Source organism: Lipotes vexillifer, unplaced genomic scaffold (genome assembly GCF_000442215.2).
Source record: "Lipotes vexillifer unplaced genomic scaffold, Lipotes_vexillifer_v1.1 scaffold1701, whole genome shotgun sequence".
NCBI classification, from domain to species: Eukaryota; Metazoa; Chordata; class Mammalia; order Artiodactyla; family Lipotidae; genus Lipotes; species Lipotes vexillifer.
In genome coordinates this window covers 1,170,132-1,182,931 of record NW_006794217.1, presented here as the reverse complement: position 1 = coordinate 1,182,931, position 12,800 = coordinate 1,170,132, and the positions used below count along the sequence as shown (strand labels likewise).

Genomic DNA, 12,800 nt, shown 5'->3' with positions numbered 1-12,800 from the left:
CAAAAAAAAAAATTTAAAAAAAAAAAAAAAAAAAAAAAAGAAGAAGCAAAGCTACTGGGAGACTGTCCTTCATGTTTGGAAGTTTAGTCCTGGGAGAGGACGAACCCCAAAGACTTTGGGTTTAGGGACACCAGGCACAGCTGAAGGTAAGGACATTATATTAAAAACTGATTTAAAAATACAAAACAGATTAAGCGAAAGTTCCCATAAAAAGCAGTCAGACTCCTGGCACCCTTCTCTCACTGTCTCCCGGATGTGGGCACTCAGGAGATTAGAGGGAAGTGTTTTGGAGAAACTGGCCCAAGATAAAAGATTTATGTACAGGCAGTTGGTGTCTTGCAACAAAAATGTCCTGCCAGGTTATACTCTGTGGCCCCCAAATTGGCAAACCCTGCCTAGGCACAACAGATCCCAATGAATTTGTTGAGGTGTCACTCTTAAACATAAATAGCCAAGACCCACCAGCTGCAGGAGGAATTATGTAATGGCAAAAACTAAAGCAAACAGCAAAAGGACCCATTTAAAATTAAAATCATATTTTCAGAAAGTTCAGAAAGATATTTTTTCAGTGCAGCTAGTTAGGCTATATCAACTGTTATGGACATCCTGTTTATTTAGAGTCAGCATCTATGCGTCTATGAGTGGGCTGTAATTTTTTTGACTGGCCAATTCCATACTACTCTAGTCATTAAGGATTCTGAATATCACTGCTTTTGTATGCTAAAAAACAAAAACAAAAGCTTTCAAAGAACAAAAGTGACACACACAATAAAAAAATTATTTGTCATCCCAAGAACCAGAACAGTCACAACTTGACGAGAAAAGACAACCAACAGACACCAACGCCAAGGTGACTCAGATGTTGGAATCACCTGATGGATTTCAAAGCAGCGATCATAAGGCATGCTTCAACAAACAGCTATGAATATGTACCCTTGAAGCAAGTGAAAAAGAAAATCTCAGCTAAGAAATAGAAGATATAAAGAAGAATCAAGTGGAAATTATAGAACTGAAAAATACAAGAGCAAAAACTAAAATTCACTGGACAAGCGACAACAGAAAAAAGAATCAGGAGAGACTTAAAGACATATCGTGAAATTATCCAATCTGAACAACAGAGAGAAAATAAGCTGGAAATAAATGAACATACTCTTAGGGATCTGTGGAACAATAACAAAAAATCTAATATTTGTGTCATCAGAGTCCCAGAAAAAGAGGAGAGAGAGTGTGGGGCAGAAAAAAAATTTTATTAAAATATAATTGGCATTATATTAGTTTCAGGTGTACAACATGATTCACTATATATATAGCAAAGTGATCACCACACATAGTTACAAGCTTCTTTTTTTCTTGTGATGAGAACTTTTAAGATTACTCTCTAAGCAAATTCAAATATATAATAGAGTATTATTAACTCTAGTCACTATGCTGTACATTACTTCCCCAGGACTTATTTATTTTATAACTGGAAGTTTGTATTTTTTACCCTCTTCACCTGTCTCCCCGATCCCTTCCCAGCCTCCATCAATTTTTTCTCTGTATCTATGAACTCATTTTTGTTTGTTGTTTGTGTTATTTTTTAGATTCCACATATAAGAGATCATGAGGTATTTGTCTTTCTCTGACTCATTTCACTTAGCATAATGACCTCAAGATCCATCCATTTTGCTGCAAATGGCAAGACTTCCTTCGTTTTTAAAGGCTGAATAATATTCCATTATGTATATCATATTCCATTATATATATACCGACACACATATACATGTAGTCCTTGCTTTATCCATTCATCTATCAGTGAACACTTAGGTTGCTTCCATGTCTTGACTACTGTAAATTATGCTGCAATGAACATGGTGGATGTATCTTTCTGAGTTTTCATTTTATTTGGATATGTATCCAGAAGTGGGATTGCTGGATCATACAGTAGTCTTATTTTCAGTTTTTTGAGGAATCTCCATACTGTTTTCCATGGTGGCTGCACCAGTTTACATTCGCACCAACAGTGCACAAGGGTTCCATTTTCTCCACACCCTCACCAAAACTTATCTCTTGTCGTTTTGATAATAGCCATTCTGACAGGTGTGAGGTGATATCTCGTGGTTTTGTTTTGCATTTCCCTGATAATTAGTAATGTGAACACCTTTTCTTGTACCTGTTGGACATCTGTGTCTTATTTGGGAAAAAATATCTATTCGCATCCCCTGCCCATTTTGAAATCAGGTGTTTGTTTTTTGTTTCTTGGGGGTTTTTTTTGCTACTGAGTTGTGTGAGTCCTTTATTTATTTTGGATATTACCTGCTTATCGGATATATGATTTGCACTATTTTCTCCCATTTGGTAGGTTGCCTTTCCATTTTGTTGATGATTTCCTTAGCCGTGCGGAAGCTTTTTAGTTTGATGTAGTCATACTTGTTTATTTTTGCTTTTATTGCCTTTGCTTATGGTGTCAAATACAAAAAAATCTTCATCAAGACCTATGTCAAGAAACCTAACACATTTTCTTCTAGGAATTTTATGGCTTCAGGTCTTACATACAAGTCTTTAATCCATTTTGAGTTGGCTTTTGTGCATGGTGTAAGATAGTGGTTCAGTTTCTTTTTCTTTTTCTTTTTTTTTTTTTTTCTTTTTGTATGAGGTGACCCAGTTTTTCCAGCGCCATTTATTGAGGAGATTGTCCTTTCCCCATTGTATATTCTTGGCTCCTTTGTCATAAATTGATCATATATGTGTGGGTTTATTTCCTGGCTCTCTATTCTGTTCTGTTGATCTAGGTATCTGTTTTTATGTCAGTACCGTGATGTTTTGATTAATATAGCTTTGTATATAGTTTGAAATCAGGAAACCTGATGCCTACAGCTTTGCTCTTGTTATTCAAGATTGCTTTGGCTATTTGGGGTTCTACTATGGTTCCATAAAAATTTAGGATTTTTTGTTCTATTTATGTGGAAAATACCATTGAAATTTTGATAGGGACTGCGTGGAACCTATAGATCACTTTGGGTAGTATGGGCATTTTAACAATATTGATTCTTCCAATCCATGGGCATGGAATATTTTCCTGTTTATTTGTCTTGAATTTATTTGATCAGTGTCTTAAAGCTTTCAGTACACAGGTCTTTCACCCCCTTGGTTAAGTTTATTCCTGGGTATTCTATTCTTTTTGATGCAGTTGTAAATGGAATTGGTTTCCATTATTAGTGTATACAAACACAACAGATTTCTGTATCTTGCAACTTTACCAAATTTGTGTATTAGATCTAAGAGTTTTTCTTGGAATCTTTAGGGTTTTGTACATATAATATGTCATCTGCAAATAGTGACAGTTTTATTTCTTCCTTACAAATGGTGTACCTTTTATTTCTTTTTCTTGCCTAATTGCTCTGTCTAGGACTTCTAATGCTATTTTGAATAAAAGTAGCAGGAGTGGGCATCTTTGTCTTCTTCCTGATCTCAGAGGAAATCTTTCAGCTTCTCAACATTGAGTATGATGGTAGCTGTGGGCTTGTCATATATGGCCTTTATTATGTGGGGGTCTGTTCCCTCTATACCCACTTTGTTGAGCGTTTTTATCATAAACTGATATTGAATTTTGTCAAATGTGTTTTCTGCGTCTATTGAGATGATCATATGAATTTTATTTTTTATTTTGGTAATGTGGTGTATTATGCTGATTGATTCGCAAATGTTGAACCATCCTTGCATTCCTGGAATAAATCCCACTTTATCGTAGTATATGATCCTTTTAATGCATTGTTGAATTCAGCTTGCTAATATTTTGTTGAGGATTTTTGCATCTATTTCATCAGAAATATTGGCCTGTAGTTTTCTTGTGGCATTCTGGTCTGGTTTTGTTATCAGAGTAATGCTGGTCTTATAAAATGAGTTTGGAAGTGTTTCCTCCTCTTCAATTTTCTGCAAGAGTTTGAGAAGGATAGATATTAAATCTTTTTGAATGTTTGGTAAAATTCACCAATGAAGTCATCTGGTGGTGGATTTTTGTTTGTTGGGAGGTTTTTGATTACTGATCCAATCTCTAGTAGTAATTAGTTTGTTCAGATTTTCTATTCCTTCATGATTCAGTCTTGGTAGGGTATATGTTTCTAGGAATTTATCCATTTCTTTTAGGTTGTCCAACTTGTTGGAGTATAATTGTTCATAGTAGTCTTTTATGATCCTTCGAATTTCTGTGATATCACTTGTAAGATCTCTTCTTAATTTTTGATTTTATTTATTTGAGTCCTGTCTTTGTCTTGGCGAGTCTAGCTAATGGTTGGCCAATTTTGTATATCTTTTAAAAAATCCAGCTTTTAGTTTCATTGATCTTTTCTATTGTCTTTTTTGTCTCTGCTTCATTTATTTCTGCTCTGATCTTTGTTATTTCCTTACTACTACTAACTTTGGGCTTTGTTATTCTTTTCTAGTTCTTTGAGGTGTAAACTTAGGTGGTATATTTGAGATTTTTCTTGTTTCTTGATGTAAGCATTTATCACTATGACCGTCCTTCTTAGAACTGCTTTTGCTATATGCCATAAGTTTTGGTATGTTGTATTTCCATTTTCATTTGTCTCAAGGTATTTAAATTTTTTCTTTTTATTTCTTCTTTGACTCATTTGTTGTTTAATGTCCACATATTTGTGATTTTTATAGTTTTCTTCTTGTAACCAATCTTGCAGTTTTATATCATTGTGGTAGGAAAATATACTTGATCTGATTGCAATTTATTGTCTTGACTTTATTAAGACTTGTTTTGTGGCTTAACATATGATCTATCCAGGAAAATGTTCCATGCATACTTGAGAAGACTGTATATTCTATTGCTTTGGGATGGAAGTTTCTACATACGTATAAGTCCATCTGGTCTAACGTGTTATTTAAGGCCAGTGTTTCCTTATTGATTTTCTGTCTGGATGATCTCTCCCTGGGTGGAAGTGAATTGTTAACATTCTGTACTATTCTTGTTGTCTATTTCTCCCTTTAGATTTGTTAATATCTGCTTTATATATTTAGGTGCTCCTATACTGGGTGCATAAATATTTACAAATAAATTCTCTTGTTGAAGTGACCCCTTTATCATCATGTCATAATCTTTTTTTTCCTCTCATATACAACCTTTGTCTTAACGTTTATTTTGCCTAACTACCCCAGATTTCTTTTGGTTTCCATTTGCATAGAATATCATGTTCCACCCCTTCACTTTCAGTCGGTGTGTATACTTACACCTGAAGTGAGTATCTTGTAGGCAGCATACAGGTGTGTCTTATTTTTCTATCCATTCAGCCACTCTGTTTTTTGACTGGTCTATTTACATTTAAAGTAATTATTGATAGGTATATACTTATATCATTTTTGTTAATTGTTTTCTGGCTGCTTTCTAGTTACTCTGTTCCTTTCTTCTCTTGCTCTCTTGTGTACCTACCATAGGTTTTCGCTTGTGGTTACCATGGGGCTTACATAAAACAACTTATATTTATAACGGTCTATTTTAAGTTGATAACAACTTAAGTTTGAATGCATACTAAAGCTCTGCATTTTTACTTCCCCTCACCACCATGCTTTATATTTTTGATGTCACACTTTACATCCTTTAATCTTGTGTATCCTTTCACAACTTATTGTGGTTATAGTTATTCTTACTTCTTTTGTATTTTAGCCTTCATACTAGCTTTAGAAGTGATTAACCCACTGCATTTACAGCATTAGATTATTCTGAATTTTACTGTATGTTTACCTTTACCTGTGAGATTGGTGCTTCCATGTGTTTCCTGTTACTAATTACTGCCCTTTTGTTTCTGCTTAAAGACATCCTTTTAACATTTCTCTTAAGACTGGTCTAGTGGCGATGATCTTTTTTAGCTTTTTTCTCTATCTCTTCTTCAACTTTGAATGACAGCTTTTCCAGGTAGAGTATTCTTAGTTGGAGAGGTTTTCCTTTCAGTACTTTGAATATATCATGCCACGCCCTTCTGGCCTAGCAAAGCTTCTGTCAAGCAATCTGCTTATGGGCTTATGACTATTGACAGCATAACAAGTTGTTTTTCTCTTGCTGTTTTTAAGATTCTCTTTGTCTTTAACTTTTGACATTTTGATTATAACGTGTCTTGGCGTGGGTCTCTTTGGGCTCATCTTATTTGGAACTTTTTGGGATTCCTGGATCTGGATGTCTGTTTCCTTCCCCGGGTTAGGAAATGTATAGCCATTATTTCTTTGAATAAGTTCTCTGCCTCTTTCTCTCCCTTCTCCTTCTGGGACCCCAGTGGTTGAATGCTGGTCTGCTTGACGTTGCTTGACGTTGTCCCCGTTTGTCCCTTAAGCTATCTTTACTGTTTGTTCTTTTTTTCTTTTCGCCGCTGTGACTGGGTGAGTTTCACTGCTCTGTCTTCAAGTTCACTGATCCTTTCTTCTGCTTCATCTAGCCTTCTGTTGAACTCCTGGACTGTAATTTTCTTCAGTTCTGTGACCTCTGTTTGGTACTCTCTTATATTTCCTGTCTCTTTGTTGAAGTTCTCACTTTGTTCATCCATTCTTCTCCTGAGTTTGATGAGCATCTTATGACCGTCATTTTGAACTCTTTTTAGGTAAATCACTTATCTCTGTTTCATTAAGGTCTTTTTCTGAGGTTTTATCTCGTTCTTTCATCTGGAACATATTTTTCTGTTTCTTCATTTTACTTGACCCTTTGTGTTGATTTCCATGCATTAGCTACCGACTGGGAGAAAATGTTTGCCAACCACATATCTGATAAAGATCTTGTATCTAGAAAATGTAAAGAGCTCTCAAAACTCAACAGTGAAAACAAAACATTCAGAACACAGGTAAAAGATGAGGACATATCGAAGAAGAGACACAGATGGCAAGTCAGCCCCCCAAAAAGATGTTCAACAACATTAGACATTAGGGAAATATAAATTAAAGCCATAATGAGGTATCAATACACACCATTACAACAACCAAAGTAAAAACTAGCAGTAACACCAAATGTTACTGAGGGTGTGGAGAACTTAGATCTCGCATCCATTGCTGGAGGGAATGTGAAAAGGTGCAGTCGCCCTGAAAAAACAGTTGAGCGGTTCCTTACAATACTTAACATGCGCCTATCATACAGCCCAGCAATTGTACTCCTGAGCATTTATCCCAGAGAAATGAGAACCTAAGTTCACACCAAAACCTGTATGAGGATTTTCATAGTAGCTTTATTTGTAATAGCCCCAAACCGGAGGCAGCCTAGATGTCCTTCAACAAGTGAGTGGCAAACAAACTCTGGCACATCATCTATACAATGGAATACACCCAGGATTGCAAAGAAACAAACAATTGACACAGTAACACCTTGGTCGGATCTCAAGGAAATTATTCTGAGTGAAAAAAGCCAATATCAAAAGGTTACATAGTATATGATTTCATTTATACAATATTCTCAGAAGGACGGGGCTGGAGAACGATTAGTGGTGCCAGGGGACAGGGATGGTGTTGGGTGTGGGGTGACTTACAGGGCAGTGCAAGGGTGGTCTTTGTAGTGGCGGGTCAGCTCTGTATCTTGGTTGTGGTGGTGGTTACCCAAGTCTGTACGCACGGGGTAAATCTGCAAAGACCGCACACGTACATAAATGAGTGCGTGTGAAAGCTGGTGGAAACCCAGTAAGATCTGGAGTGCAGTTAACGTACTTGTACCAACAGACAGAACAGCTTCCTGGTTTTGATGCTGTGCTACAGGTGTATGAGAAGTCACCATTGGAAGAGGGTGGGTGACTCTGTGCACTGGTTTGTTTTGTTTCTTTGACTTCCTGTGACTCTATAATTATTTCGAATTAAACAAAACCCAAAAAATCTCCCAGAAGGTAGAACCAAAAGGCAATGCGGTGGATTGAGAAAAGATGCCAAGGATGCAGTGGTCAAAGGAGGAAACCCCTCAAGGTCCCCCATGACCCCCGTATACTGTCCTCTCTCCCTCACAGTGGACGGACTGTCCGTGGTGCTAGCCAAGACCATCCCTTCCATTAAGCAGTAAACCTCACCCATTTTTTAAATATACTTAAAAAAATTTTTTATTGACGTATAGTTGATTTACACTGTTGTGTTCATTTCTGCTGTACAGCAAAGTGAGTCAGTTATACACATACATGTTCTCTTTCATATTCTTTTCCATTGTAGTTTATCCCAGGATACTGAATATAGTTTCCTTTGCTCTGCAGTAGGACCTTGTTTATTCATTCTATATATAATAGTTTGCATCTGCTCATCCCAACCTCCCAATCCCTCCCTCCCCCACCTCCCTTCCCCCTTGGCAACCACAAACCGGTCCTCTGTGTCTGTGAGCCTGTTTCTGTTCTGTAGATAAGTTCGTTTGTGTCATATTTTAGATTCCACATACAAGTGAAATCATATGATATTTGTCTTTCTGTTTCTGACTTACTTGCTTAGTGTGATAATCTCTAGGTCCATCCATGTTGCTTCAAATGGCAGTATTTCATTCTTTTTAGTAGCTGAGGAATATTCCACTGTATGTGTGTCCCTGGTCTTCTTTATCCATTCATTCATCTGTCAATAGACATTTAGGCTGTTTCCGTGTCTCGGCTATTGTGAATAGGGCTGCAGTGAACACGGGGGTGCATGTGTCTTTTTGAATTAGAGTTTTGTCTGGATATGTGCCCAGGAGTGGGATTGCAGGATCATACATTAGCTCTATTTTTAGTTTTCTGAGGAACCTCCATACCGTTCACAGTGGCCGCAGATTTACCTTCCCACCCACAGTGCCGGGGGGTCCCTGTTCTCCACCCCATCCTCACCGTGTGTTATTTATGGACTTTTTAACGATGGCCATTCTGACCCGTGAACCTCACCCCTTCTTACTGGGACATGTTCTGGTCACTTCCTGTCTCCAGTGCATCATCAGTGCTTTCTTCCCCGCTGGATCCTACAGACAAACTGTCGCGTCTCCCATCTCTTGGCACCGTACCCGCCACCCCTCCATCGCATAGAGGCTCCACAGTAAGATCTGCTGTTACAGAAAGGAGAGAGATGCTTCTTTGCACACCTGGTTATTGCATGTAAATTTCCAGCCTGCTGCACTATGTAGAGAGAGGGCTGGAAGTGCAGACACCGTGATTATCTTGGGGTGGTGAGATCGAGCGACCTCTCTTTGCTTCTTTATATTTAGCTGTTTTCTAAAGTTTATGTTGTAAAAGTGTTGCTTCTGAGATAAGGGAAAGTTACTATTCTATAAAACTCCATCAGCGCCCCCACGACCCACCGCCCAACTCTAATTCCTTTACGCTTGCAAGGCGGGCACCCGAGCCTGACTCGACCGACCCCCTGGGCCTGCAGCCCCGCCACGGCCCCAGCTCTGACCGCCAGGGGCGCCTACCTGCCCCTCGGGCGGGGGCTAGGGTGGTCCCTGCGGGTCCCTCGGGAAGGAAGCCCCTGGCCTGCTCCCCCCTCACCCAACGTGCCAACTCCTACTTGCCCGTCAAGGTCTCGAGCACTGGCCTCCCCAGGAGATTCCTGCTCCACGAGGGATGTCACAGCCCTGCCTCTGCTCCCCGGCGCTTGGTCAGTGCGCGGTGGATTATCAGGTCAGTGGCTGCGTCTTCCAGCAGCCCTCAGGCCGGGCCTCCCCCATTGGCCCCTCCATGCCTTTCCTGCCCCCTTTTCACCCCCTCTCTCCCTTTGTTCTGACGTGTATGGAGTTCCTCACTGGCCTCTCTGCCTCCTGGTTTTCTGGCCATTCAGCCCAGGGGGAGCCCCGCAGGAGACGGCAGGGGGGACAGGGCTTGGGCCCGCGTCCCCAGCTCCCTCTGTGGGGTCGCCTCGGGCTGGCGGCCCCCCACTGGAGGCCCCTCCTCCGTGCCCTGGCGGGCTTTCTGCACAGCTGCTCCTCCCAGCATCTCCCCTAGTCCCAGGGGGCCGAGATGCGCTGCCAGCTGGGCTGCTGCTGACCCCCGGGGTCCCCTACACCCTCTCTCTGGAAATGGTCCTTTTAGGCAAACCCCCTTGAATAACTCTATTTGGAGCATCACCCCTTTCCTGTTGGGACTGTGACTCTCGGAGGTGGGGACAGGTTTGTTGATGTCTCCAGGATGTCTGGTACACAGTAGGTGCTCTGTAACTGTGTGTTGAATGAACGCATGAATGAAACCTCAGGACAGCGTCTTGGGTTTTCTGCTGTTTGTGCTCTGTGGTCCCCTCTAGAGGGAGGACACGTGAGGCTCGGCCACGCATTTGGCCTCTGTTCTCAGATGGTCCTGATTCTTCTCTGCACCCTGTGTCCCCGCCCTTTGCCCCTGTGGATGGAGTGGCCTGTCTACACCTTGACTTTGAGCTCAGCCAAGTGACTTACTCTGACCATGGGGGGCTTGCTCTCTTGGCCATCACCTGGGCCGGTGTGTGGAGGACGAGGGCCTCAGTCCTCCCAGCACCCCCCAGATACACGGATGGGCTGACCAAGATCAGCAGAACTGCCCCGGTCACGTGAGCAATAACGTGTGTATGGTGGGTGGTTGTTACACGGCACTGTCGGACCGACAGAGGTGACAGATACAGCCCCACGGGCCTTTCGGGGGGACCCAGTGCAGTACGGTGGGGGCAGGTGCAGCATCCCCACTGAGATGCAGAGAGGTCAGCGGCCTTCTGGGGTCGTGCGGTCACAAGTGGCAGAGCCCGCTTTGAGCCCATGCTTTCGGCTTCCAAGTGCCCCATCTCACAGACCTACAAGAGCTGCCCGTGGGGGAGCCGGGCCCTGGTCCCAGCCCAGGGCATGACTCGCTCTGGCAGACCTTCATTCTGGGCTCTGAGCTCACTTCTGAGCCCACACGGCTGCTGACCTCTCTCCACTTTGTAGTGTCCACCCACCATCCTCACCGTGGCTTCCTTTTTCCAGACCAAACACCCCTTCTTGGAAGCCTTCCAGGCTCTTCCCAGGCAGGGGTTCCCATCCTTCCCCGGGCCTCCTGGGCCCTGCGCCTCCCAGAGCTGCGTCACCTGCCTCTGCTTCCAGTGCCCTTCTGGCCTGTGAGCCTCTCCAGAGTCGGGGCAGGGTCGACCCCTCCCTGGGCTTCAGTAGGGCTTAGCACAGAGCCCCGCACACAGTAGGGGATCAGTAAGCGTGTGCGTCCTGTGCGTCTACTCTTGCCAACTCCACTGTGACCACCTTTGAGCAAGGGCACGGTGACGTACAGGTCTGCGCCCTGGGACTGGCCCAGCAGTGGGAGCCACGTCTGTCCAAGCCGGGGTGTCCCTGGGAGGGTCTGAGCTTCTGGAACTGTTCTTGGCTGCTCAGGACCCACAGCCTCACCCTCTGCCTCTGCGTCCATCTCCGGGTCCTCGCCCCTGGGACCCCTGCTCGGGGCAGGGCTCTCGGTAGTGACATGTCCCTCCCCCATGCCTGGCCAGTTGGCACCTCCATCCTGTGGCCGTCGTTCTCTGTTTCCCTATAAATAGCCAATGCTATCTCCTCAGTGACGGGGAACAGCAGCTGAGGCCTGACCCCACTTTTGTCCCATGGCCAGGACTGTCACCACTTACTGCGTGACCTTGGGCGAGGCAGGCCCCTCTCTGGGCCTCCACCCAGCCTCCAGCCCCGGGGCCTGCCTCCTCTGCCTGCCCACGCTGCCCTGGGCACGGCCTCGTGGTCTCCAGCCCCCTCACATGTAACGGTGCCCCTGCACTGTCACCCCCATGGCCGGAGCCGGGGTAGCCTGGGGCCTGTCGGGTCGGGGCGCAGCGTCCTCAGAAGTGGCCCACTCTGGAGGGGCTCAGTCGAGGGGGGCCATGCAGAGGCCCCACATGCAGGACCTTGACGGGGTCACCTGGGTGCAGAGGCCAGGACGGCGGCCAGCCCGCAAGAGACAGCCCCGCCGTGTCCCGGCACCGTGTGGTCGCTGGGAAGCCACCGGCTCCTGCACAGGCTCTAAAGGTGCCTAAAGTGAGATCGCCACGGAGGAAAGGGGGGAGCAGTCTGTCAGCGGGGGTGTGCGAGGAGGGCTGCTGACCCGCCGCTTCCAGCCCTGCCCCATTCTCCCCTCTCTGCCCCCCATATGCCTGAACCCCGCTTCCATCCTCTGCTCCGGGTCTGGCCGCTCTCCGGCTCCCCATTGCTTCCGGGCTCAGTCCCAGCTCCCACGCGTGCCTGACCAGGTCTTTGTCAGAGACAGACTGGGCGTGGGTTTGCCCTGGACGGGGGCGCGGCTACGAAGGAGAGCCCCGACCCCTGCGAGGTGGAGAGCTCGGGACGGAAGACCTGATGTGCCCAGCGGGAGGGTCAGGGGCGGGGAGGGGTCAGGGCGGGTCACCTGTTCCCTGCAGGGCCCACCTTGGAGAAGGTGCTTCTGCAGGACGCAGGACTGGGGCGGGTGCAGGTCCCCCATTGTGCTGGCAGGTGGCCACAAGGCCCAGAAATGGCTTCTCACCTAAAAGCCTTGCTCTGGCTCCTGAGGGAGGGCACCTGTGGCAGCACTGCTCTGGGTGTAGCCACCGAGGGGGACTCTCCGTGAGCTCAGGGTCGGGGCCCGGGCTTCTCGGGAGATTCTGAACCTGGTGCTGTTCATACCTGCGCTCAAACCCCTCCCTCCGAATTCGGGGCCCCACCAGGGTGGCAGGGGGATGGGCGCGAGGCCCGTGGAGGGCCTGCGGCGTCGGGATCTCAAGGCACTCTCCCCGTAGTGGGGGCTCCAGCCACGGGAGGGGCCCCTCCAACCCGCTCGAGCTCACCCCACTCACACGCAAACCCCATCCATACACACCCGTCAGCTTCCCGGGTGTGTGCACAGACACCAGTCACACGCACCGTCGGACACACTCACTCACCG

The 12,800-nt window shown here is 45.0% G+C and overlaps 1 protein-coding gene across 1 annotated transcript in view; it reads right to left on the bottom strand.

Moving 5' to 3' along the window:
* The window catches only part of LOC103072446 (allograft inflammatory factor 1-like), a 22,011-nt gene extending 9,652 nt beyond the window's left edge, over nt 1-12,359 (bottom strand). The window contains 1 exon segment of the mRNA XM_082931405.1: nt 12,305-12,359. Within this exon segment, the coding sequence (XP_082787531.1) occupies nt 12,305-12,359 (55 nt within the window).
* Between the last annotated feature and the right edge of the window lie 441 nt (nt 12,360-12,800).